Raw genomic sequence first — 26,128 nt, 5'->3', positions numbered from 1 at the left:
TCAAAGCTCACGTTACAACCCAAAATGACAAAGACCTTTGTGTCAGTGTTGCACAATAAAACAACGTGAGCATTCATTAGTGTGCAGGCATCTTTTCTTTATTTCATAATTCATGTGTCAGACTCATGGCACTCCATACCAGAGCAGCCAGGGACTGTGTCAGAGAAGAGACTACTTCAGCCCAGGTAGTTCAGAGAGCTGTGTGTGCTGCTCAGCCTGATATTTCTTATAAGCATGATACAACTGGTGATTACTTTGGCCTGGTGTTCATTACTTTGAAAGTGACAGTGCTGGGAAATACCCATAAACCATCTTCAAACAATCCTCCTGACTGCTGTCTCATGGAGTGAACATTATTCAGCCAGTGTACTCTATAGTATGCTTTCTAGTAGTGGGCATATCTGTGTGAAACGTCACTTAAAGGCTCTGGAGAGAGAAATAAGTCTCATGAGAGACGGGACAGAGCAACATAGACAAGACAGGAACGACAACATGCAACAGGAATGTTTATTTAGCGCTGTTTGAGTTGATACATTACAGGATAAGAGCTCTTGGGAGATTGAAACTGATATTACAATGTTTTACATGGCAAATAAATAAAAAAATAAAACACTACATATTAGCTGACAAGGAATGCCTGGGGGTAGCATTCACAAGGACTACATAAAGAGAAACTTGAGAGCCAAATTTCAAAACTGAACTGCAATTTATCTGGTTGAACTGCAGTACATTTTCTATATACAGCTCAAGACTGTTTTAACACGACAAGCCTCAGTTCAGCTGGAAAACAGAGTCAAATCCACACTTCTGCCTCAAGGGGATAGTCACCACATGGCCACAACTCTGTTCAAGACCACTTTGTGTACCACGATCTGGACCCAGAACTTGCACTCCCTGACCCCAGCACTCTCAATTCAAATGCTGACTACTGTACCATTGCACTCCTTAGACAAAACATCTAGTTAGCAATAGAGTGAGCAGAATCTGGAACGCAGTGTGGAAGGAGTCTTACAGAACAAGAACAGGCACATAAAGACTGATAGAACTAAAACCCCCACAATCCACAGCCATCTGGGGGTTGAGATGCTGGGTGCATCTCTATAGTCTAAAGTGGCTCCCTCACCTTACAGATGAGGGGAAGGGCATGAGTAGAGGAAACCACAATAGACTATTGAGACACACCCATAGCATCTGATATGTTCAAGTTATGTCTGGGGTGAGTTTTAGTGGTGCCACTAAAATGGCACCACTTTCCTTATATAGTGCACTATTTTTGGTTTAGGGTGGCACTGCAGACAATAGTGTCTGGTCTGGTGGTTTATTTCTCCGTGGAGAAGGCTCTCTTCATGAGTGGTGGGGGGGTCTTCCCTGCATCATAGAATGATTCTGGCAGCGGGGAGCTGAGACAGCACCAGTCGGGGATACGGCCTGTCTGGTTGTAGTAGTCGCGCGACACAGAGCGACTACCCAGGATGTCTTGCAGTGCTCCAAAGATCGCTCCTATACAGGGAGAGGAAAGCAGGAGACACAGGGTTATTTAAAGCTGGTTTATACCTACCTGCATTACAACCCCCAACTGATCCAGACAGCATCCAAGGTTGGTTATCAGACTACTCTGTCTCTCACCCCCGAGCCATGCGGTGCAGTTGGGTTTGGCTGGAGGACTGTGCAGCCTGAAGCTCTTGGTGGCCAGGGCGTCGCGGTACTTGGGTTTGTCCACCAGGAGGCGTATCTCAGCCAGGAGCCGGTGCAGGAAGCCAGGCAGCATGGCCGTGCCCCCGATAATGACCAGGTTTTCAGATAGCGCCTTACGAGTGTCGATGGGACACTGAGGGGGTTCATCAGATAGAAACACATCAGTATGTATCAATCTTTCGTATTTTCTCAAATGTACTTTTCACAAGTTTAACAGTAATCTGGGCTTAAACTCCCCAAGCTGCATAAGACTGTCTATGGGACAGAAATAAGGATTTAATAAGACCAACAAAAAAAACATGTGATCAGAAGAAATTAATCAGTCATTCAGATTTTTTTCCATTTTCTAAATCAGTTGTACTTGTTAAGTGGTTCACAGCAACCGGTGCCAAGCAGAGGCGACAGTGGCAAGAAAAAAACTCCTTAAGGACTGGGTGGGACGAAACCTGTTCGTCCACAGTGCTGGTCTCTCAGGAGAGAAATCTCATTGACCGACCCTACACTGTAGAGAAGTGGACTGTTTACAAGCTTACTACACTGCCTGTCACACTTGTCCACAAAATACCAATGAGTGCTTATGGTACTGTGCTTACAGAGTGCAGCACAAGCACAAAGCATGCAAGAAGAGTAATGGAAGCTGCTCTGCCTATTAAGATGAATGGTCTGTCATTGGTCTGATCCGACTCGTTGAGAAGTTGCCTAAACAGACTGTTCCCATGGATAGCAGTCAAAAAAAAATAAAAATAATAATCACTGTCAAAAATATGCAATAGCGTCTACAAGGCAGAATGTTGAATACAATTATAGTTACACTTACTTTACCAGCTGTAGAGATGGGGTATCCACAGGAAATTGTATACCTGACTTTCTACGGCACCGATAGGTTCTCTCACTTGTATATTCAATATGCTGACGCATTGCACATGACGCACAATAGATGAATGTAGTCAAACGAAGCCCTTTATTTTGCTATCAGCGGGAAGTGTTTGCCGTTCAGTTAGGCTCAACCATATTGTGCACATGTTTGTCACGTGCGAATTGCATCAGTATTGAAAATAAAAACAGAAATACAAACGATATACAGACCAGCATACTGAAGGTCGGGTTGATAACACTACTCTGTGGATATTTTGTCTCACATTCCTACCTGCAAAAGGACCAACTACACGGACAACCAGTAAAGTATAATTTTATTCAGCATTCTGGCTTGTAGAGGTCGTGAGAGGAAACTTTCCTGATACAAATGCTAATTTCTGCTCAAAGTAGAATTCTATGCAATTCAACATCGGGTCTTCAGGCAACTCGAGAAGGAACCGAGACGATTTCACCTCAGTGAACTGGAGAGTCCCGGGAGGCTGGGACTGTTGCTATGGTAACAGGGTTAAAGTCTCTCCTCGTACGTGTCGGTGAAATGCGTTCGTCATTACAAAATGGAAAAAGAAGGAATTATGAAATAGCTGACGATTTTAATTAGAAGACGCAGATGTCTGATGAAAGGTCGTTGCGAACAAAACAGTGTCCAGTAATTACTGACAAAGTAACATGAATTCCGTACCCATTTTGACAGCATCTCATCTCTTGCGGTTTGAGCAGAAAGAAACCCCAGATTAATACATGGTATTTTTCCATTATGAAAACTAATGTTACCTTGACCAGAGTGTCAAGCACTAGAGTGGCCACACTCTTCTCCTCATTGTCCTGCTCAAACAGCATCTCCATCACCGAGTCCCTTCAAAACACAACCCACACGTCACTCAGAGTCCCTACAATACAGAACCAACATCAATCAAGAGTCCCTGCAATAAGTTTGCAAAAATGTCAATTCAATAAACTTTTTTGTGGCCCCAAGGGGCAATTGGAGGTTCATTAGCCGCCCCTGAGAAGAGCATACAGACAGACATGATGAAAACCTTGACAACCCAGATTCAATAATAGAAGGTGACCCAGATATTAAAAAAGGAGACAGAACCAAATATCTAGGTTTGAAATGTTCTGGACATGTTGTAATTGTATCACATTTTAGCTGAGAAGATATATATAAAAAACAACTACCTGATTGGTCCCTTGATATGCAGAATCTTCTCCCCATCCAATGGGTAATCAACATCAGGGGGTGGTGTTGGTCGCTATAATGTGGAAGAACATGGCAAGGGTCTCAAATTCACATGACTATAATACTCACCAAACTAACTTTAACGAATGACATTTACTGGAAGCACACAGCAATAGCTACTCCTTGAATATACCAGACAATGCAAATATAGAAATGACTGACAGCCCAGTTGGGGGTTAAAGGTCACTGACCTCAGCCGTGCCCTCTAGGTTAAACTTGGCCTCCTGGATCTTCAGGCCTCTCTTTAGGTCACTGACAAAACAGGTCCTGACTGGACAAGAAACAACACAAGAGGGTCTATGAGAGTATGCTACCGCCAACATACATGAACGGGGCGAAGATATGTTTTTAAAAATGAATTAGCTTTAGCTGCCTTTTGTAGCTAAATCCATTTACTTTAGCTGCTAAACTGGAAACCCAGCATCGTCTGTAGTAAAGGCAATAAAACAAGTGGTTTCAGTCTCTTTTGAACATACCCTTGATATCTTCCACAACTTCCTCTGGGATGGAGCCTGGGAACAAAATACAAGACAAAAAGTGAGACCTATTTATCAATGACCCACTTATCCTCCCTCACATAGAGCCCTTCCTTTCACGTCAATGGTTCTATTACTGTACTAAATTATTGTGTCTCATTGTAGTCAAATGGTGTGTGTCCGAGACAAGGAGAGGACACCAGAGGTGCACTCATTGGTTGAGGAAGTATGGAAAAAGTTAAGTAGATTATATCAACTCTTGATAAGTTCAGAGAAGGTTACTTGTCCCAATTTTAATACACTTTTTTTTGCTTGCCTTGGATACGTTTGCTACAGTTTAGTGTTTGCATTCACAACAGTCTCAAGCCATTAATTACATAGGCTACATCAGTGATTTGACTGTGATAGTGCACTCAGTTGTGCCGTGGTACTGTAGTGGTGTGGTTCAGTAGTGCAGAGAGAGAGGTGGTCTATGTTATGCCTGTTTAAATGATTTATGCCCATCAGGCCTGCCTAGCCCTGCATCAGCTAGCGAGCTACTGCTGCTCTTCATAGGAATTCACTCTCGAATCAGAAAAGAAGAGTACTTCAAGGATACAGTACACAGGGAGAAAACTAACTCAAATAGGCCGTGTGTGTATAATTCAAAAGAGACGGAGCAGGTCCTTTCTTTCACATCAGGCTATAGCAACGACCTCTGAATATAAAATGTTGCATGATTGATTCACCCAGAGAGCGCAATTATAAATTCCTTCCTTCCTCTACATATAACAATGGAACACCAGCATCATTATGAAGCTAATTAGGAAAATCAATTCACAAGATTGTCAACAACAGCTATTCACAATGCATGATATAGCCACAGCAAGAAAACAAGAGGATCCATGGGACGACTAACTGAGACAGTTTATACAATGACAAAGCACTGCTTGAGTTGTGCGGTAAGTTACTTATGTTTTTGACAAGGAGGTTTCTGATGTCGGGGTCTTACCAATGACTGTAGGTAGACTCTGTCCAGTACTGGAGTCTGAGTCTACTGTACACTGTTCCACCAGGAGCCCATCCAACTCCCTGTGGTTTAGAACACACACAGCCACTAAGAACAAAGGGGGCAAGTACACCTGAAAGCACACCTTGATACACTTGATTCTGTCACAGTAGTCAAGAAACTGGGGCTTGAAACACACAGCTCTCAAGAGGTGAACAAAAGGTTGTTTCCCTGAAGTTCAGTACGTGACACAAGCAAAGTAGCACACACGGCAATATCTTTACATAATTACACCATCTCAAACACATGCACACTACTTACTTATGAATGGCCTTTCCACCCAAAGGCAGGGCTTCCCAGGCTGACAGGATGGGGATGCACTCATACACAGGCAGCACCAGTGTCTCAGTGTAGCCACAGTCCATCACCAGGCCTGAGTTGATGCCCAGAGACATGATGGACATGAGGTGACTGGGAGCAAACAGCACTGAGGGCACCTGGAAAACACAGAGGCATCGTCCTAAACATCCATTGCCTGATCTGAAAATATAAAATCCATGCCCCTTTGTGTTCCAACTACTGACAGGTGTGAGCACTATGGAGATGGCTCCATCTAGCCTCCCTATTGGCTTAGGGGAGCATTGCATTCACCATTTAGCTTACACCCATCTAGTTGGGTTAGGAGAAGGGGATAGCATTTCTGTACCAGGTAAAGTGGTTCTACACATAAGAGGCTGAGTTTATAAAGGCAGCCCATTTGATATGTTTTCCAATAATTTGTTTTGACCAATCACATTAGATCTTTACACATCAGCTCTTTTTCAGAGTTGATCTGATTGGTAAAAATAACAATTTGTGAAAAAAAAGATCAGAATTGGGCTGCATGTGTAAATGCACCCAGAGACATAGATCATTGGTCCAGCTGGTCTCAGTACCTCAAACTGTTTGAAGAAGACCTTGGTGAGGGTTTCTCTGAAGTGGGAGGGACAGAGGATGGACTCGATGATCAGCACTCTCCTGTCACGGGGGTTCACCAACAGATGCCTGGGCAGGACAGAAAGGTAGTAAACACAGACATTCAATCATCAATGTTTTTATGGCCTGGGGTGCATCTCCAAAATTGCTGACTGACATGGTTGCTTTAATGTTACCGCCACTGATGTGTCAGTCATTACACACACTACTAGCTATGTCAAAAGCTCCTTACCTGAAGTAGAGCATGTGGATGAACTCCTTGAGGTTGGAGTAGAGTTCCTCTGTGTTGATGTTGTACTGAACCACTTTGATAGACTGAAAGAAGACACACCGACAAATGGTTATAGAGGAGGCTGTCCATTTCAATACTCTTGAGTCGGTATTCAGGTCATATGAAGGAATTCCCCTCAACCACGCGCACAAATTGGGGAAAAAAATATTATTCTTTCCCATTGACCCCCATTGTAAAAGAGAAAATAAAAGTTGTATTATACAGAAAGAACAAAACATGCGGAAAAGCTGCTGTGTTGTTCAGTGCCTTCGGAAAGCATTCAGACTTTTTCCACATTTTGTTACGTTACAACCTTATTATAAAATGGATCAAATCCTCAATCTACACACAATGACAAAGCGAAGAACAGGTTTAGAAATGTTTGCAAATGTATTAAAAGAAAACTGAAATACCTTATTTACATAAGTATTCACACCATTTGCTATGAGACTTGAAATTGAGCTCAGGTGCATCCTGTTTCCATTGATTATCCTTGATGTTTCTACAACTTGGTATCCACCTGTGGTAAATTCAATTGATTGAACATGATTTGGAAAGGCAAACACCTGTCTATATAAGGTCCCACAGTTGACAGTGCATGTCAGAGCAAAAACCAAGCCATAAGGTTGAAGGAATTGTCCGTAGAGCTTTGAGACAGGATTGTGTTGAGGCACAGACCTGGGGAAGGGTACCAAAAAATGTCTGCAGCATTGAAGGTCCTCAAGAACACAGTGGCCTCCATTTTTATATGGAAGAAGTTAGGAACCACTAAGACTCTTCTTAGAGCCAAACTGAGCAATCGGGCGAGAAGGGCTTTGGTCAGGGAGGTGACCAAGAACCCGATGGTTACTCTGACAGCGCTCTAGAGTTCCTCTGTGGAGATGGGAGAACCTTCCAGAAGGACAACCATCTCTGCAGCACTCCACCAAATCAGGCCTTTATGGTTGCGTGGCCAGACAGAAGCCACTAGTCAGTAAAAGGCATATGACAGCCTGCTTGGTTTGCCAAAAGGCACCTAAAGACTCAGACCATGAGAAACAAGATTCTCTGGTCTTACGAAACAAATTATTTGGCTTGAATGCCAAGCATCACATCTGGAGGAAACCTAGCACCATCCCTACAGTGAAGCATGGTGGTGGCAGCATCATCATGCTGTGGGGATGTTTTTCAGCGGCAGGGACTGGGAGACAAGTCAGAATCGAGGCAAAGATGAATGGAGCAAAGTACAGAGAGATCCTTGATGAATACCTCTTCCAGACTGCTCAGGACCTCCCACTGGAGGCGACGGTTCCAACAGGACAACGATCCTAAGCACACAGCCGAGACAACACAGGAGTGGCTTTGGGACAAGTCTCCGAATGTCCTTGAGTGGCCCAGCCAGAGCCCGGACTTGAACCAAATTAGCAATCATTTCTAAAAACGTTTTGCTTTGTCATTATGGGGTATTGTGTGCAGATTGATGAGGAAAATAAACAATTTAATACATTTTAGAATAAGGCTGTAACGTAACAAAATGTGGAAAACGTGAAGTGGTCTGAATACTTTCCGAAGGCACTGTATATGTAACCTGGTCAAAAATCCCGACCTACGGTTCACAATGCTCCCACGTAGAGAAATGGAGCCTGCGAGAAGCACCCTGTGGCTTCAGGATATTCAGTGTGTAGGAGTGCGAAATTGTGGGGACCCGGTGTCCAAGTAGGCTACACGCAGCTATGTGTGTGCAAACATTTAATCACAGGCAAGATATTTAACTAGTGTAGTAAGGTCTGTAACTCCACTCACTACTTGTAGTATTATAGTTGGTTTGTTTGGGTTGTTGGTCTTGGCTTAATAATGTTCTGGTTGGTAGCTAGCCAACACTCAAGTGGCTAATGTACATTAAGAGGCATGAGGGAAGCCCTACAATATTAGGCTTTTCTAAGTAGTGAATACTTTTCAACATTGCCTGCTACCAAGAAATCTTTAGACATGCTGTACTTTTCTTTAATGTAGTTTTGTAATGGACTTAAACAAGCAGACAATGTTGTTTAAAAAATAATCTCCAATCGCTAACCAGACTGCAATCTGGTTCAAGTCATCAATCAACCTACCAGGTTTACAAACAGAACAGTAACTAAATCATCCACGTGCATTGATCAGGTCTTTACTAATGTTGCAGAAATCTGCTCTAAAGCAGTATCCACACCCATCGGATGCAGTGATCATAATATAATAGCCATATCTACAAAAAACTAAGTTCCAAAGACTGGATATTATGATCACACAAGAGGATTTCAATGATTCCTATGTCGAAGATGTAAAATATTTGTTTGGATATAAATATCAACTTGATCGAACAAAAAAATGCATGCATTGTTTAACATGATGTCCTAGGAGTGTCATCTGATGAAGATCGTCAAAGGTTAGTGCATAATTTTAGCTGGTTTTTGTGACGCCTGTCCTTGCTAGGAAAATGGCTGTGTGGTTTGTCTTGTGTTGGAACTGTCCTAACATAATCTAACTTTATGCTTTCGCCGTAAAGCCTTTTTAAAAAAAATCGGACAATGTGGTTACATTAAGGAGACGCATCTTTAAAATGGTGTAAAATAGTCATATGTTTGAGAACTTTGAATTATGACATTTTGTGGTTTTGAATTTGGCGTTCTGATTTTTCACTGGCTAGCGTCCCACCTCCCAAAGAAAGGTTAACTAACCTCCAGACGAGCTTCAATGCCATACAACTCTCCTTCCGTGGCCTCCAACTGCTCTTAAATGCAAGTAAAACTAAATACATGCTATTCAATCAATCACTGCCCGCACCTGCCCGCCCGTCCAGCATCACTACTCTGGACGGCTCTGACTTAGAATACGTGAACAACTACAAATACCTAGGTGTCTGGTTAGACTGTAAACTCTCCTTCCAGACTCACATTAAACATCTCCAATCCAAAATAAAATCTAGAATCGGCTTCCTATATCGTAACAAAGCATCCTTCACTCATGCTGCCAAACATACCCTCGTAAAACTGACCATCCTACCGATCCTCGACTTCAGCGGTGTCATCTATAAAATAGCCTTCAACACTCTACTCAACAAATTGGATGCAGTCTATCACAGTGCCATCCGTTTTGTCACCAAAGCCCCATACACTATCCACCACTGCGACCTGTACGCTCTCGTTGGTTGGCCCTCGCGTCATACTCGTCGCCAAACCCACTGGCTACAGGTTATCTACAAGTCTCTGCTAGGTAAAGCCCCACCTTATCTCAGCTCACTGGTCACCATAGCAGCACCCACTCGTAGCACGTGCTCCAGCAGGTATATCTCACTGGTCACCCCCAAAGCCAATTCCTCCTTTGGCCGCCTTTCCTTCCAGTTCTCTGCTGCCAATGACTGGAACGAACTGCAAAAATCACTGAAGCTGGAGACTCATATTTCCCTCACTAGCTTTAAGCACCAGCTGTCAGAGCAGCTCACTGCACCTGTACATAGATGGGCCATCTACCTCATCCCCATACTGTATTTATTTATCTTGCTCCTTTGCACCCCAGTAGCTCTACTTGCACATTCATCTTCTGCACATCTACCATTCCAGTGTTGAATTGCTATATTGTAATTACTTTGCCACCATGGCCTATTTATTGCCTTAACTCCCTTATCTTACCTCATTTGCACTCACTGTATATAGAGTTTTTGTTTTCTACTGTATGTTTTGTTTATTCCATGTGTAACTCTGTTGTTGTGTGTCGAATTGCTATGCTTTATCTTGGCCAGGTCACAGTTGCAAATGAGAACTTGTTCACCTAGCCTACCTGGTTAAATAAAAGGTGAAATATATATATATATTTTTTTTTTTTTAAGTAATTGGGCATCCAACTCACTCAGGTGCTTCGCTATATCACATTTGACATTGTCCGTAAGCTTGAGTTCATTTGCACACAAAAAAATGATACAATGATGGAAATACCTGTGTGTTGTCCTTGCTAATGCAGACAGAAGAGCTCCAACTTCTTAATCATAGCCTCAATTTTGTCCCCCACATTGAATATAGTTGCAGAGAGTCCCTGTAATCCTAGATTCAGATCATTCAAGCGAGAAAAAACATCACCCAGATAGGCCAGTCGTGAAAAGTGAAAATTATGGTCAGTAAAGAACTGACCATAAACAGAACTTTAAGCTCGTCTCTCAATTAAAATAAATGTCAGTACTTTGCCCCTTGATAACCAGTGTACTTCTTTCTGTATGTTGTAAAAGCGTTACATGGTCGCTGTCCATATCATTGCATAGTGCAGAAAATACACAAGTTCAGGGGCCTTGCCTTAACCATTTTCACTGTAGTGTCAAAAACGTCTTTCAAGCTGTCAGGCATTCCCTTGGCAGCAAGAGCCTCTCGGTGGATGCTGCAGTGTACCCAAGTGGCATCGGGAGCAACTGCTTGCCCGCACATTACCACTCCATTGTGTCTCCCTGTCATGGCTTTTGCGCCATCAGTACATATACCAACACATCTTTACCACCAAAGTCCATCTGATGTCACAAAGCTGTCCAGTACTTTAAAAATATCCTCTCCCGTTGTCCTGACTTCCAGTGGTTTGCAGAAGCGGATATCTTCCTTAATTGACCCCCCATAAACGTAATGGACATATACCAGGAGCTGTGCCAGGCCTGCTACTTCGGTTGACTCATCCAGCTGTAACGCATAGAATTCACTGGCTTGTATGCGAAGCAGTAATTGTTTCAAAACATCGCCTGCCATGTCACTGATGCGTCATGAAACAGTGTTGTTTGACGAAGGCATTCGTTTTTTTGGCCTTTTCCCCCAGCCATATCCTCAGCAGCAGGAATAATTAAGTCCACAATAGTATGGGACTTGCCTGTCCTAGCCACTCGGTAGCTCACCATATAAGATGCTTCTAACACCTTATTAATGGTATCTGTTGTTTTTATACATGTCTTACTACTCGAAAGTCGTCTTAATTCTCGCTCAAAAAATCCTGTGGCTTATTTTCCAAATTGGCATGTTTTGTTTCAAAATGTCTGCACAAGTGTGAAGGTTTCATCAAGTTGTGAGATAGTACTTTTGCACATATAACACACTGTGGCTGAGGGAAGGCACTACTCCCAATATAAGTGAACCCCAAATCAATGTAGTTATCATATTTGCGCCTCTCGAGGGTCCAACGTCCCTGTCTTTTTTTTGCTGCTTTCCCGGGTAAGGGGGCAGTAGCTCTTCAGCTGCATCAGATTCACAACTGTCAGTGTCCATGCTAGCTGGGCTAACAACAAATGTAGAATTACTGATGCTAGCATTGGATGTGCTCGTGGAAGCAGAACAATTTGTGTCGTCGACAGGTGCAGTACTGCTGGTAGTAGCAGTAATTTTTTAACCATTTATCAATTTTCGAGCAAAGGGAATGAGCAGCAGCTACGTTTGGCTACATACGGATCGTTAGTGGAATTCCCGCGAGAGAGTAACGGTTGATGTGATTGGATGTTAATTATTTGACTAGGCTACCTGTATTTGACATTGTGTTGTTATTTCGCTGAACACTAGATGGTTTAATTTTCTTTTTGGCAGTGAAATGAGGCTACTTAGGTGAGAAAAAAACCTCACCCAAATGTATAGCCCTGTTGGAAAATATAAATGGACTGTATGAAAATGTGAGAAAAAAAAAGTTATATATATATATATATATATATATATAAAATGTGATTATATATAAATATAAAATCACATTTGTATTTGCCGTACCCCCGACGGCATTGTGTGTACCCCTGGGGGTACGTGTACCCCAGTTTGGGAATACCTGGTCTAGAACAAAGCAACACGGAGGAAAAGTGTCATGCATGTCAGTCAATCCTGGCTCAAAGTTGAGAGAGATTGACTGCATCACTATTGGTCTTTGTGCGAGGTATTGACGTGTTGAAGGTACTCTGCGTTCAAGCAGTTGGCACACAACACAAGACATGCAACCAGAGGTCTCTTCATAGTCCCCAGGTCCAGAACAAAGGCTGGAAAATGCACAGTATTAAATTGAGCCATGACTACATGGAACTCTCCACAACCCCAAAGAAAGCCAAGCTAGCAATAAAACCAGTTTAAAAAAACAGATAAAAAACACCTTACTGCACAAAGGGGACTGTGAAGCCATTTTATATATATTGCATTGTAACTTGCACTGTACTATGTATTATACCTAGATATTGTGTGTACTGTATGTACTGATATGTAGGCTGTGTGTGACATTATAAAATGTATTTCAGTCCTTGACTAATAATGTTCCCTACTATGTATTATGTCATGTTTCATGTGGAGCCTAGGAAGAGTTAGCTGTTGCAAAAGCATCAGCTATGGGGATCCTAAAAAATACCAAATCGAGAGCATTCGTGACTCAGCAAATGTTGCATGTTTGTAAATAAAACAGTTATTCTGCACTCTGGCACACAGGTGAGAGTGCTCTGAAATCAGAGTAGCTAGAGATATGCTAACTGTATAATACAGGCGTTCAGGTTTTTGCCAGCTAACAAAATGACACCTGCATCTCTAGTTGTGTATAGCCACCGAAAAACAATGAGTGGGAGAAGTCACTCACCCACCCCTCCAATGACATCCTCCTAACAGTAAGCTAGCTAGCTAACGTTATGCTCCATGTTTTTATCTTGCTACATAAATAGATACCCTAGCCTATTATGACTGACTTGTGATCATTGCCCTTGCTAGGTTGATTGTATTGACATTCCCAGTCTTAGTTACATTCGTCCATTTTTGTCAAAAATATTGAGTAATTGAAACAGAATCAGTGCAGCCCAGGTGGAGGCAGCAAACAATGTACCAGCCCAGCTGTGATTTACAACCTGATAATGTATTGGTGAATTATATTAATCATGCACTGAACTGCATCCATCTAATCTATTCTGCCAAAGATGCCTTAGTGTACATCATGGAAAAAACTTTTATAAAGTTAGTTTTGTAGCATAATCTGGGAATTTGATATATTATGATTGTCTGTTTGTTTCATATTTGAAAAGTAGTTAAAACGCTGTCAGTTCCATTTTAAGAGCACTATTCATTATTTCTCTCTCACACACACACACACACTTTCAATAATGCCTGTCCATAAGTTAAAGAGCACTAGTCATTCATTAATTCGCTCACTAACTCACCTGCTGTTGTCCCGGCTTCTGTAGCTCACTAGGAATGATGAACCTGGGCCCCGTTTCTCCAGCAAAGCCACACCTGCATCATCATACAAAACCATTTCGTTTGTGATGAGTGAAATCATTGACACTTGTCAGACAGTACTCAATGCCAATGAATGTGGATTTATTGAGTTAAGGGCCTTACTGTGTCGCAATGTGTGTCTGATTGTCATATGATCTTCCCCAGCCCAGGCACTAGACTGGTGCTGTTCCTTACATTGCTAGCTAGCTAACATTAGCCAGCTAGCTTTCGTTAATATTGTTAGCCCTTTTTCAGCAAAACACATATTTAACACATTGTGACCAACTAAATAACGTGCTTTAAACATTGGATAGTCGGTTTATATTTGCTTAAACCTCTGATGTTCAGTACTTAACATTTGTGACAGGCAGTGGCCAATGTTGTTAGCATGTAAACACATCTAGCTAAATACTTACTTTGTGTAGGCTGCTCCTAAATCAATGACGACTGCAGTTTTCTCCCCTCCACTCCCCAACCCTTCAAACAAGGGCATTTTATATTTTATATTTACTTAATCGTTTCCGATATACAACATGCAATCGCAAATAGATTAATTTCTGCTGGGTTTGGCAGGGTCCTTTCTTTCAGTTTGAGGAATGACGTCTGGGGAACGCGCCTGATTAAAAATAGTTTGTCCCTGCTGTAAAATAGTTTATGGAATTATACCTGTGTGTTATAAATCAAACGCAAAATAAAAATAAATAAAGTCATTTTTACACACTTGATATGGACTGAGAATTTGAACGATCTATAAAGAACATGATATTGTTTGGGCAATATATTATGCAATCAATTTCATGTTCTTATAGATCGTTCAAAAGTAGACATGAAAGGATGAAAGGAGAGAAATTCGGTGTTTTCTTTATTTGCCTTGAAGTGACGCATCGACTAGAGACAGGTAGTCCGACAGAATAAATAAGCAGATCAACTTTCATGTAATTTACTTACATTTTTAGATTTCACATTTATCTTCAATTAATTAATTCATTGCCATAGGGCAGGTAAGTTTTTAAGACACCCATCACAACATTATTATTATAACAGGTTTCAGAACCAAGGAGCTGTCCATTCAGCACCACCTCGGGAAAAACAAAATCTGAGGTTCAAATAGAATTTGAAAACATTTCCCCAGACTAAAACAATTGCCTGTTATGCAACGCATTGGACATAAAATATTACTGAATGTTCTTCATAAATCATATTTCTACACGCGCTCAATCACAGAGCGGATCGAGGCACTCTGCCAGTTGAGGCGCGCGCATGCACACGCACTCCGAAGCGTAGCCTACATTGTGTGATCAGCACATTAATAAAGACTAGGCTATTCCTTAAGCTTGCTTCCGGATCGATATTGGCAGCTTATTGATATTATATTGGTACAGTTGTAATATACAACCCGTTGTTTAAAGGAAAGGCTGGAGGGAAATACATACCGCCCTGTGCAATGAGATGAGCATCATTCCCGTCTACGACTCCGGCAGGTAAGGACAATGCATTATACAGTGCATCTTTTTTTAATGACTTTTCATCCAACATAACCTATTTGTTTCGATTTGTTTAAAATGTAAAACATGATCTATTGATAGAACAATATGGTTCATGACAGGCTTCTAAGATGAGAAGCACCGTCTCTACTGTAGCCGATGTGGCATAGTCACACACGCACATATGAATACACGGATTTTAATGCACTAGAAGACTAGGCTACTTAGATCTCTTGGCATTGAATCTGTACACTAAAGCGGTTTATGCCTGCGCCGCAGTGGCGTGGCGTGGGTCTGGATGATGATGTTTGTTTACCGGATGGAGGTCTATTTTAATCGTCATAATTGGTTCATAACTGGTATTGAGGGTGTCAAGCAGCAGGCGGCTCTCTTGACTCTTGTTGAGTACATTGATTAGCGATGGTCAGCTGGGGGTCGGTAGTGTTTGTTAGAGTAAGAAGGTGCGTTTGTTTGTGTATGTGTGTGTGTGTGTGTGTACAATGCACTAACTGGAAGTCGCTCTGGATAAGCACACATGTTACTAAAATGTCAAATGTGTGTGTGTGTGTGTGTGTGTGTTTGTGTTTGTGTGTGTGTATATGTGTCAGGGTTTGACGTTGATGTCTGTGAAACGCCTGTCTGACGTCTGACACCAACCTGCTCTCAGAGCCTTTTGTATTATTGTGTACGTAAATCAGACACTCCATTTAGTATGTTATGTTTTGTACGGTAGGTATTCATTTTTGGATGGCTCTAATCCATTTAGTATATGTTACAAATTACAATTCGTATGATATGTTAGGAATATGCTAGGTGGCTAACATTAGCTAGACTAGGGGTTGGGGTTAAGGGTTAGTGTTAAACTTAGGGGTAGGACTTAGGTTAAAGGGTTATTAAGGTTAGAGTTAGGGGAAGGGTTAGCTAAAAGGGTTAAGGTTAGGGGAAAGGTTAGCTAACATGCTAAGTAGTTGCAAAGTAGCTAAAAAGTATTAAGTTGTTGAAAATGTGCTATTGTCTAAAATGCTGAAGTTGGCAGTGATGAGATTTGACACAACCTTTTTGTTGCTAGACTTTTGGATTATAAGCCCACGCCCACTCCGACCAACCACCTTTCTTTAGTTTTTGCCTTAAGTAACTTTTTGTCTTATGTAACCATACCAAACGTAACATATTATAGTAATTTGACTGAACCGGATTTACATTTACTTTGTTACATCTAGTCTATCAGACCAGGCTGCTGACACACTGCAGCAACATAGGGAATCTGAGGGAAGCAGGGTGTCTTCCAGGCAACCCAATGGGAACAGAATTCTCTGTTTACAAGTCAACTCCATTTGCCAAGAAAAATGCCCCTTGCAGATTACCAAAGTATTTGTGCAGTGTCCTAGTCTCTTCCTCACTTGATATTTGAATGTGTTCTTTCTGTTATTATAATGGTATTATCTATTTGTATGGTACATTTTATATGAAAGTGCAATAACTGAAACGTGTTATTATCTATCTAAAAATATTAACCTGCAGAGCCCAACTGAACAGGACTGAGTCATTCTGGAGATAACCTTCTATTTATAGTTATTTTAAAAGTACAATGCAAGGGTTTGCTGTGTCAGGCTGTACTTACTGTGTGAGTGTGTCAGTGTTAATTTCGTCAACAAAAATAGTGACACAAATATTTGTCAAACACTTGTTTTTCAGTGGCAATTGACGAGACTATAACTGACTAAATAGACCCAGAAAAAACTATAACTAAACATAAATGATTTTTAATTTCAGTAGACTAAAACGAGACGAGACAAAATTATCTCTGTGACCTGACTACTAAGTGGACTGGACAAGAGTTTTTGGAGAGATTGAGAGCTTTTCAGTGATAACATATTTAATATTAGCAGCACAGATGCACAGCACAGTTCTGTTCAGCAGTGGGAAGGAAGCAACGTACCCGGCACACACAGCCCACATCAGCTGGTGAGCTGCGGGGGAGCAAGCGATGAGTGTGGGCAGACAGACAGACAGGCTCCGCCTTCGATTATACACATCGCGCAAATTACTCTCTTGCTTCCCCATAGCTAACCAGTCACCCACCAGCCTTCTCGTTAACTACCCTTTGCCTGGTTAAGAAACACAAGCTGCTTTACGAAATTAAAAGCAATAGCATCATTGAGTTTAATAGTAAAACAACAGTGTAGCTATATTTTTCTCTCTCTTGAGTATAGAAAAGAAGGCTGTCTTTGAATTTGTAATTTCGTTCAACCCTCCCACTTTCTCCACTGCATTTCATTGCAAGGCGCTACGTTTTTTTCTTTCTATCGTGTATTGGTGGGACGCATTTTACATTCATAAAGCATATTGCAGGCCAATTCTAAAACTAGGTTACTTGTGGACCGGACCATTAACCATTTGTTTAGCCTACATCTTGTTCAGTCATTTTACCTCATTAGCTAGCCATAGCTAACAACCTAGGGCGCATTCAGCAGGACTTAACGTTTTGGAACGTTCAGATAGAAATATTCTTTGTAGAACTAACCAAACTTTATTTTGCGTTAATGGGGACCAAGTGACTCAGACTTGAGCACTTGGATCAGGACTACTGTACACATAGGGACTCGGACTATAGCTATAGGGACTCGTGACCCGACTCGTGACTCAACCATTGGTGACTCGGACTTGGACTCGCGCACAGAGGACTTGGGACTCGATTCGGACTCAAAATTTAGTGACTCGATCACATCACTGGGCGAAACAGTCATTAGCTCACATTCAAAGTCATTAGCCCCCGTTCTAGTGTTGGACACCAATGTGGCTGCGGTGTCAGTGAAACGTGGCTGACAATGGCAATGACGTGACCGAGTGACGGATGTGCAACTCATACTACTTTGCCAATACTTTCTCTCTCTCTCTCTCTGTCTCTCCGTGCTTGAGAATTTACATGGACAGATAATTCTTATATATGCTTATGTTTGTCATTTTTCTGCTGTTGGGAAGAGAATAGGATGTTAATCAGAAAAATATGTTGGTAGGACAAGGCTATGTATTTTTGTGCACATTTTGTTACTTTATCCCTCAAACTCAACTTTTTTCATTATTCCCCATCTAATCAGGGAATGATTTAGACCTGGGACACTAGGTGGGCGCAATTAATTATCCGGCAGGGTCTGGACCTCGTAGGGTAAGCGTTGAATACCCCTGCAGTGTTAATGATGCAATACAAATGTAATGTGACTACAATGAAAGGGCATTTAGTTGACTGAAATGGCCCACTGTTGTTGTCATTTTGACAATAACTAGACTAAATCATTATTCAAATGACAAAATGTGACTAAGACTAAATGATATTTTAGTCAAAATGACTAAGACTATACTAAATGTAATACTGTATAAAAAATAGTCACAAAATTAACACTGGTGTGTGTGTGTGGAGAGGAATGGAGTAGAAGTACAACAACTGGAGAGAGGGCTCAAAGGTCCACATTTTCCACGAAACTGCCAGACTACAACATCAAAGGAAAGGCTTACACAAAAGCTAATATAATCCTCAGCCTCAGTTATCTTAGGTTCAGCAATAAATAAGTGGTTAAATTCTTTCCTCAGCTGAATCGCCATACCTGCCCCCGTCATCTGACCACCCCCTTCTAGCCACTGCGACTCTTCTCTACGCCTCCATGTTTACTTTGTGGTGAGAGATGGGAAAGATGCTCTTCCCTGCGACTCTCCATCACCTCCTATTGGTAGGGGTCTGTCTCTCCATCTACAGCACCCCAGTCCTGCCCCTCCACGACTACGCACCAGCCTCACAGGACAGTGGCTGTGATGGACAAGCTGGGGAGCCAATGGAGGGAGAGCCCTGTGTAACACCAGCAACACCTGTCAGTGTGACATCAACAAGTGTCCAATCTGGGCCCTCTGATCCCGGCAGACGGTCCTATGGGATGGCAGAACACATGACTGGCAGCTGGACTGACCTATCAGAGAATGTTGGAGCAGGGGGAGGCACTGGCCCTGATGTGATGGGACGCAAACCAGGGGGGATGGAGCCGGTGACGCAGGCACGAAACGTGGACAGTCATGAGGGTATATCTGGACCAGGAGGGGCTAAGAGCCAGGGGAGGGAGGCAGAGACAGGGGCTGCCTCTGAGAGCTTCTCTGAGGGGAAGGAGACTCACAGACTGCATGTAGAAGCTCCAGAACTCTACACAGACAAAGAGATGAGAGTAGGGCCCGAAGAGAATCATATGGAGGATATACCTACTGTCACCACTGGGGCCATGATAGCTTCCCTAGGAGAGAGGCAAGGGATGACAGTGGCCATGAAAACACCCAGAGCTGTTCTACATGGTGGTTCCACAGCAGCCAGTGCCCCCGAACCAGACAGCCAGACAGGGACGCACCTTGCTGGGGAGAGAAGAGACCTCATCCTGGAAGAGAGGCCAGATCTCTATGGAGGAAAGGAAGGGGAACTCAGAGAGAGCTTGCCCGACCTCGGAGCTCCTCTTATGGGGCAGGAGACAGAGACGGCCAGACCGAGCTCCTCATCTCCCCATAGTATCCTTACAAACTCCCCATTGACCTCCATCCCTCCGTCAGTATGGGGATCCAGCAGAGACGCTTCACCGCTGCCCCCTAGTGATCTGGAGGCCGCTGGCCCTGCATCTCCACACCCCCAAGATGGAGAGACAGCATTTGCTCTCCCAGACCCCCTCCTGCCCGACCTTGGACCAGCCCTAACAGGATCCTCCAGACAGGATGACCCTGACAGCCTCTGGACTGAACCACTACAGCAAAATGGGGGTGAGTATGCAGTATGCTATGGTCCAATGAGTACATACTGGATATGTTAGAGACAGCCACTGGGAACTCAGCCACCTGGAGTGAGTCTGCTCTACAGATGCACTTGAGGGCCACATTCTATGTTGAGTTTTTGCACATGCACACAACAACACACTTGCTCTGCCTCACAACAAGGTAAGGTGCTGCTCTAGCTGTTGTTGTGTCACACCATAGAATTCCATTACACGGGTTGCCTGTTTGCCTTTCGCTGGGTTTCAATAGGTTTCATTAAAAAGGGAAGGGAAATGAAAGTGACACGTCTAGCTACAGAGATCTCCTTTGATGATCGTGGGGGATGGTGGGGGGGGGGGGGGCGCGAATGCTTGGTTTTCCACGCTTCACTTTGAACCTTAGCAGGCAGGGTTCCAGGGAAGCAGTCTAATTACTTTCTATTTCTGACGGTGGAAATAAACCTCACATGACTGCCAGGAGACAGCAATGACAGGGGCTGTTATACAAGTCTGGGGAATTCACTCACCCTTTATCTCCATCTCCCTCTCTCCATCAGAGAGGAACAGTAAAGACCTAGGCACTGGCAGGGCCAGCCAGGCAGTTTATTACTGTGTGATGCAGTAGAATAGAGGAGTCTGTCTGAGCCAATATGTGTTCCTGACTGTTCCTGCCTGTCTGGCGTCCCTCTAAGGATTGTCTGTTAGCGCTACAGGCAGCCTGTTAGCGTCCCTCTGGGACGTGTGCGCGTATGTACATATACGTATGTGCGTATATTTGTGTGTGTGTGTTCCAGCTTCTCTTTGGGGACATGAAGCTTCCCTACAAGGGAAACCAAGCTACCTTGATAAGTAGTATGTAGAAGGAAGGATTTTCTCTTTGGAACACCCTTTTCAACATGGCAAAAAAATAATAATCTACGACTGAAAGAGATGCAGAAATAAACATTTTGATTGAATCTTCATCAACAATTACAAGAATAACCTGTCCCAGAAAGCTGCACCATATGGTGGATTCCTTCCATGGTTATGTTATGTGATATGGGATTTATATCTTTTTTACTTGTGAGCAGAGCAGTTAGAATGTAGTTGAGAACTGGAAGCAGAGCTGTGGGTGTAAAACTCCTCTCTCTTCACCAGTACATACCATCATGTTTCTAGTCACAGGCTGATCTCTAGCAGTCACTGAGCCAATACGAATTGCCTATGGACTATCAGTAGGCCTGACCCAACATCTGTTGGTGTGTGTGTATTTTACTGACAGCCGTGGATGCCAGTGCCCCTCCCTTGCAGGACGCGTCCACAGAGGGTACGATGTCATCGGAGGACCTCCCTCTCATCTTCGAGCCCTTTGATGATGTCACACCTGAAGGGGCGGGGGTAGCGACAGCCGCTCTCACGCCCGGCAACTCACAGCCGTCTGTCTCCATGGCTACCACGGGGATGCTACTGTCAGAGGTGGAGTTCGACCAGGTGGACACGGGACCATCCCGTGTCCCACCCCTGGTGCTACCAGATTGGACGTCGCCATGGCAGACATCCGGGGCTGAGATCTCTGAGACTATCTGCCCCTCTGGTCCACCCATAGACCCTCCCCCTTCAGAGACAGAACAGCCAGGTGAGACTTCTTTCTTATTAATCTTCCTCTTCATTATTCCATTCGTCCTCTTCATCTGTTCACAATATTGCTTACACTCATCCGATCCGTTTAGATCTAGAAGTTTCTACAGTGGTATCTAAGGACTAGATGTTGATGTTATACTTCACTATATCCACTATAATGATCCAGCCGTGATGGTTATATTTAGGTGGCAGTGAGACCATACAGAACCCAGATGAAACCCTGCCCACCTCCGAACCCAACCCTAAAAGCATCGCCTCCCAGCAGACCACCATGACAACGGTCACCAAGACAACCAATCTGCCTGTGGTCAAATCAGGTCTGGAGGAACTGGAGTCTGAAGGTAAGAGTCACACTAACACACACACATAATGCACACTAATACTCTAATGTACACACATTGTTTACACAATGTAAAGATGAAAGTTCACAGTTCAAATTGACAGGAAGTTGAATCAGCTGTTTTCCTTCTTTTCTTCCTGTAGAGGAGCCAGAGGTGGATGAGGAGGATGAGAACACGGAGGAGTCAGAGGAAAGCGAAGAGGAACAGAAGGAGACCCCTATCCCAGCCCCCACTCGACCTCCCTACAGCCTCATCCCCCCGCCTCCTGTCTGGGTGCAGCGCAATCAGGGCCTGAGTGAGAGGAGACACACACACACACACGAATGCATGCGCACCTAAAACTAACTTTGGCTCTTTGTTGCCATCAAATATGAGATATTTTCAATTAGGAAAGAAGTGTAATTGAAATGGTGGGTGACAATCCCTTGTGTGGGTTCAATGTGCTTCAAAGCCACTCTTCCTCCCTTTTTTTCAGTGCGTAGCTGGGTGGAACTGATCAGAGAAAAGGTAAGATCGCCATTAATGGTCATGACAGAACCATACTATCCTCATCATAAAGAATTGTTAGAAAGTGTGGTCCTTTAGGCTGTTTGGCTATGTAGCAGGGATAATATTGACCCCTATTACCCTTAAGTTAAATTAGTCAAAAAACATCAACTGGAAGAGTTGTCTCTAAGACACTGGTCTACGAGTGGTCTGTATTTCCTGTCTGTGGCTAGTTTCTTTTCCCTGCTCGTCCCTCACCCACCCCTATCGTTCACCTCTGTCCCTCACCCATGTTCCCTCTCCCTCCAGGCAGGGTATGTGTCTGGGATGTTGGCCCCGGTGGGCATTGGCATCATGGGGGCCCTGCTCATCGTTGGGGCCCTCTACAGCATCAGGATGATCCACCGTAAGAGGAGGAACAGCTTCAAACACCAGCGTAGGAGGAAGGCCAGGCACACTGAGGTTAATAGGAATATGCTCACTAACACTACACTATTCACCTTGTGGTAGAAAGTGGCTTCCTCATCTCCACACCTTCATCTGTACTGTTTTAAAGACATTGGACAGCTTCTTTCACATCAGTGCAGATGAAAGAAAGGAGATGGAAGAGACTTTGGACTTATTGAGCTTTATACAACCTTTAACTCCATGTAATGAATGTCCTGACTTTTGGTATTTGCCGTCTTGTCTCCAGCAACCCAGGGAGCCAAGCAGCAACGGCCAGGACCAAGCCATGCTATTGGCTGACAGCTCTGAGGACGAGTTCTGATCCTGCCAGCAGCGCTGTGCCTGTGACCGATGAGACTCGGCCAGCGTCATCGTCATCATATCTCCATGACTACCACATCTCCAATCACTGTGGGCCGATTGGCTATAATTTATCTGAGAGTATTTGACTGTCTAACCAACAAGACGGGTGGGTATTTGACATGTAAAACAGGGTTGAACGTTTTAACAACTATGTAGTTACAGGTGCATAGAGGGAAAAACAATACAATATTTGAAAAATAAACTCCAGGCTATTGACATTCTTGTATGATCCACAATGTGCTCGAGATCCTTTAAACCAAGTGTGTGGAGCATACAAGAATGACCGTGTGCTGAAGCCTCTTTCAATTACTTTCTATGTAATAAAAGTGCTAGAGCAGAATCCATGGCAATTAATAGGATCTCTGTTTATATAGCTGACGAGGAGTGCATTTCAATAGTCTGAAGTGGCTTCCTCGTCTCCTTTCCTACATTTAGGAAGCCACTTCAGAAATGAAGCCACTACAGGCTATAGAGATGCACTCACAGTTACTGGAGTAAGATTGTCACACACTATTGAGTTCATAACACATCATAGGCACTGAAAAAACATAAGCTGTCAACACCAGTGTGCATTAAAGTACTGTAGATACTTTCATAGACAGCCATTGCTTGATTCAGCCTTGTCGACTGTTTAAGGCCAAATGAATATCATCCTCCTTTAAAAGCATTCAGCAGGAACCAGCTCTCTCTGTGTGTAGTTACAGGAAACTGATCATTCTATTGTTGCTCCTCCTGACAATGTTTTTCCTCCAGTGTGTGGCAGGCAACCTCTTTCATGACTGTATATACAAGGCTAATGCTTATTTAATCATCTCCATATCATTTACTATTGAATAGCCTACTCTACAGAAAGTCCAAGTCATTCTGAATCATCACATCCCATAGCCATGCTGAGGAATTTTTTAAAGGGAGACTACTTGTATTTTCACGCAACCTCTCTCTTCTGTACTGTTGTTTCTCCTAATTGCCTAACAATCCATTTTTCTTATTTTGCACTGGGACCTGAAAGAACTGAGCAGGTGAAAGCCAAAACTCTAAGGAGAAACAGGACGCTTGCTGCTAGTGTACGCACTTAATGTTGACAAAGGTTTCCATTCCCCCTGGTTGATGCCGTTGTGATCCAAATGTATATATTTATTCATTTCTGTGGTTGATGCATCTAGTGTCTGCATTTTAGCACTAAATATTAAAGGTGTTTTGAAAAGTCTAATTCAATGTAATTGAGTAATCTTGCATTGTATAGTAGTCATTCAAGTTTGAAATGTGTCACATTTTGCGTGACCATCTCCTGGTAGGTTGCTTGAGATATATTGCCTGTGAATATGCAATAATAATGTAATGTACGGGTTCTTCTGTAAACTTATGGCCACATTTTGGGCTTTCTTTCTATAGATACCAAATGTGCAGTGTTACCAATAAAGCTCTTTTACCCAGAAGGATCTCTGTTTGTGGGAAGGGTTCACTATTTTTGTTTCTATTGCTAAACACAGTTGGAAGACAAAATGCCTAATCATGAATGAATCACGATACATTGTAATACAATGTAAAATACTGCACTCTTTCAGATGTGCCGTTTGCTTGCTTTGGAACCAAGATAACCATCAGACAACCCAGAGTCAACCAATCCACCTTACAGCAGAAAACAAATCTAATAATTTATTTCTGTGTACTTTTCCCACATTAAATAAAATATATTGTTGGACAGATTGAAATCAAAGAGACAGAGGAAGAGGGGCAGGGGAACAGAACGCTGACATGCAAAAATACCGTTCTCTCTTCCCTTACAGATCACAGGGGTCCAGGGCTAGTCACTGCAAAAAACAAACAGAGACCCCCTTTAGCTGGTCCTGGGGGGGGGGGGGGGCACAGTGTGTGGGGTCCCCGAGTGGAGTGGTAAGAAGAGAGTAGATGCCCACTCAGCTAAGGTCAGTTTGCATCCCCCAGCCATAATGGTGAAGGTTAGCATTTGGACAGGGTAAACTGATCCTAGATCGGTGTACCTAAAGAGAAAATTCTAGCCAGAGCAAGAAACCAACTGGAATATCTAATAAAAAGCTTGACAACTCTTCCTCTCGTACAAGGAGATGGGAGAAGAGTGGTTGGTCTCTGGGGTGAATGGTAGCTAGGCAACCAGTGGGATGGTGGCCCTCCAAGACCAGTTTAAGTAGCCTTGTCATGTTCTTAGACCCTAAACTCTGAAATGGCAAGACAACTTTTGATTTCTCTGTAGTGAAGACCATTCACTGACTTATTTTGAAGCCATGGGAAGGTATCAGCTAACCTGGATGCCAGCCTGTTTCTTCTTTAGCTCACTCCTTTGTCAAAACAGACCAGAGATATACATTAAACAGATGTCAACGTCTTTTGAAATCACACCAGACTCTGGCCACTAACAGACTGACGAGGAAGCCCTTCAACTGGGGTGCATTCAATGAGGTGCAAAGTTAAGAACAATGCAGCTAGAAAGATAACGAATAGAGTAGACAATTCCCAATTCTACATGACAGTGAATCAAATTGGTTCTAGACAAAACATTTATATATGAGCATTCTATCTAACAGGGCACCCCCATGAACAGACCTCTGGTGTAGATGGTCAAACGGAGCTGTCTGGCCGATCATGGCAGGCAATAATGCCCACGGTCCCTACTGGCACTGCCAGGGTTTCACACTTTTAAAAACTAGGGGAGAAAAATACATTCTATGGGAATGAGGAAAGCGGGTCGGACCAAAACAAAGACCAATTTCATTTGAAACGAGACAGTAGCCCACTCACACCTCTAGACTGAAGCAGGATCAGAGTGATGTCAGAAAGAGTCAAGATTCAACAGGAAGTGTATCTGCACAGGGAGCCAAATGGAAGTCTTCCCAGTGAATGGAACAGAGTGCCATT

General features: G+C 43.1%; 2 protein-coding genes across 3 annotated transcripts; one reads left to right on the top strand and one right to left on the bottom strand.

The window, feature by feature from the left end:
• Window positions 1–493: 493 nt before the first annotated feature.
• LOC115170713 (actin-related protein 10) lies at window positions 494–14,322 on the bottom strand. The gene is made up of 12 exons (XM_029726988.1): window positions 14,137–14,322; window positions 13,663–13,735; window positions 6,480–6,562; window positions 6,208–6,316; window positions 5,594–5,769; window positions 5,276–5,355; window positions 4,285–4,320; window positions 4,000–4,079; window positions 3,748–3,821; window positions 3,343–3,424; window positions 1,627–1,828; window positions 494–1,500 (listed from the first exon to the last, which is right to left on the bottom strand). Exons 1-12 carry the CDS (start codon window positions 14,211–14,213, stop codon window positions 1,319–1,321), a joined length of 1,254 nt encoding a protein of 417 aa, XP_029582848.1. The 5' UTR covers window positions 14,214–14,322; the 3' UTR covers window positions 494–1,318.
• Window positions 14,323–14,958: 636 nt separating this feature from the next.
• Window positions 14,959–24,675, top strand: LOC115170553 (synaptojanin-1). Of its 2 annotated transcripts, XM_029726897.1 has the most exons (9): window positions 14,959–15,201; window positions 18,303–18,370; window positions 18,623–19,989; window positions 21,241–21,594; window positions 21,785–21,940; window positions 22,083–22,235; window positions 22,416–22,447; window positions 22,736–22,888; window positions 23,121–24,675. In XM_029726897.1, the coding sequence occupies exons 3-9, from the start codon at window positions 18,885–18,887 to the stop codon at window positions 23,193–23,195; spliced, it is 2,028 nt and encodes a 675-aa protein (XP_029582757.1). In that variant the 5' UTR covers window positions 14,959–15,201; window positions 18,303–18,370; window positions 18,623–18,884; the 3' UTR covers window positions 23,196–24,675. The 2 variants fall into 2 exon arrangements, with proteins under 2 accessions (XP_029582757.1, XP_029582704.1); XM_029726844.1 differs by lacking the exon at window positions 18,303–18,370 and having other exon boundaries at window positions 18,793–19,989.
• Window positions 24,676–26,128: the final 1,453 nt, after the last annotated feature.

The sequence above is a fragment of the Salmo trutta genome, chromosome 1, assembly GCF_901001165.1.
Source record: "Salmo trutta chromosome 1, fSalTru1.1, whole genome shotgun sequence".
Taxonomy (NCBI): domain Eukaryota; kingdom Metazoa; phylum Chordata; class Actinopteri; order Salmoniformes; family Salmonidae; genus Salmo; species Salmo trutta.
This window is presented reverse-complemented; position numbering and strand designations above follow the sequence as displayed.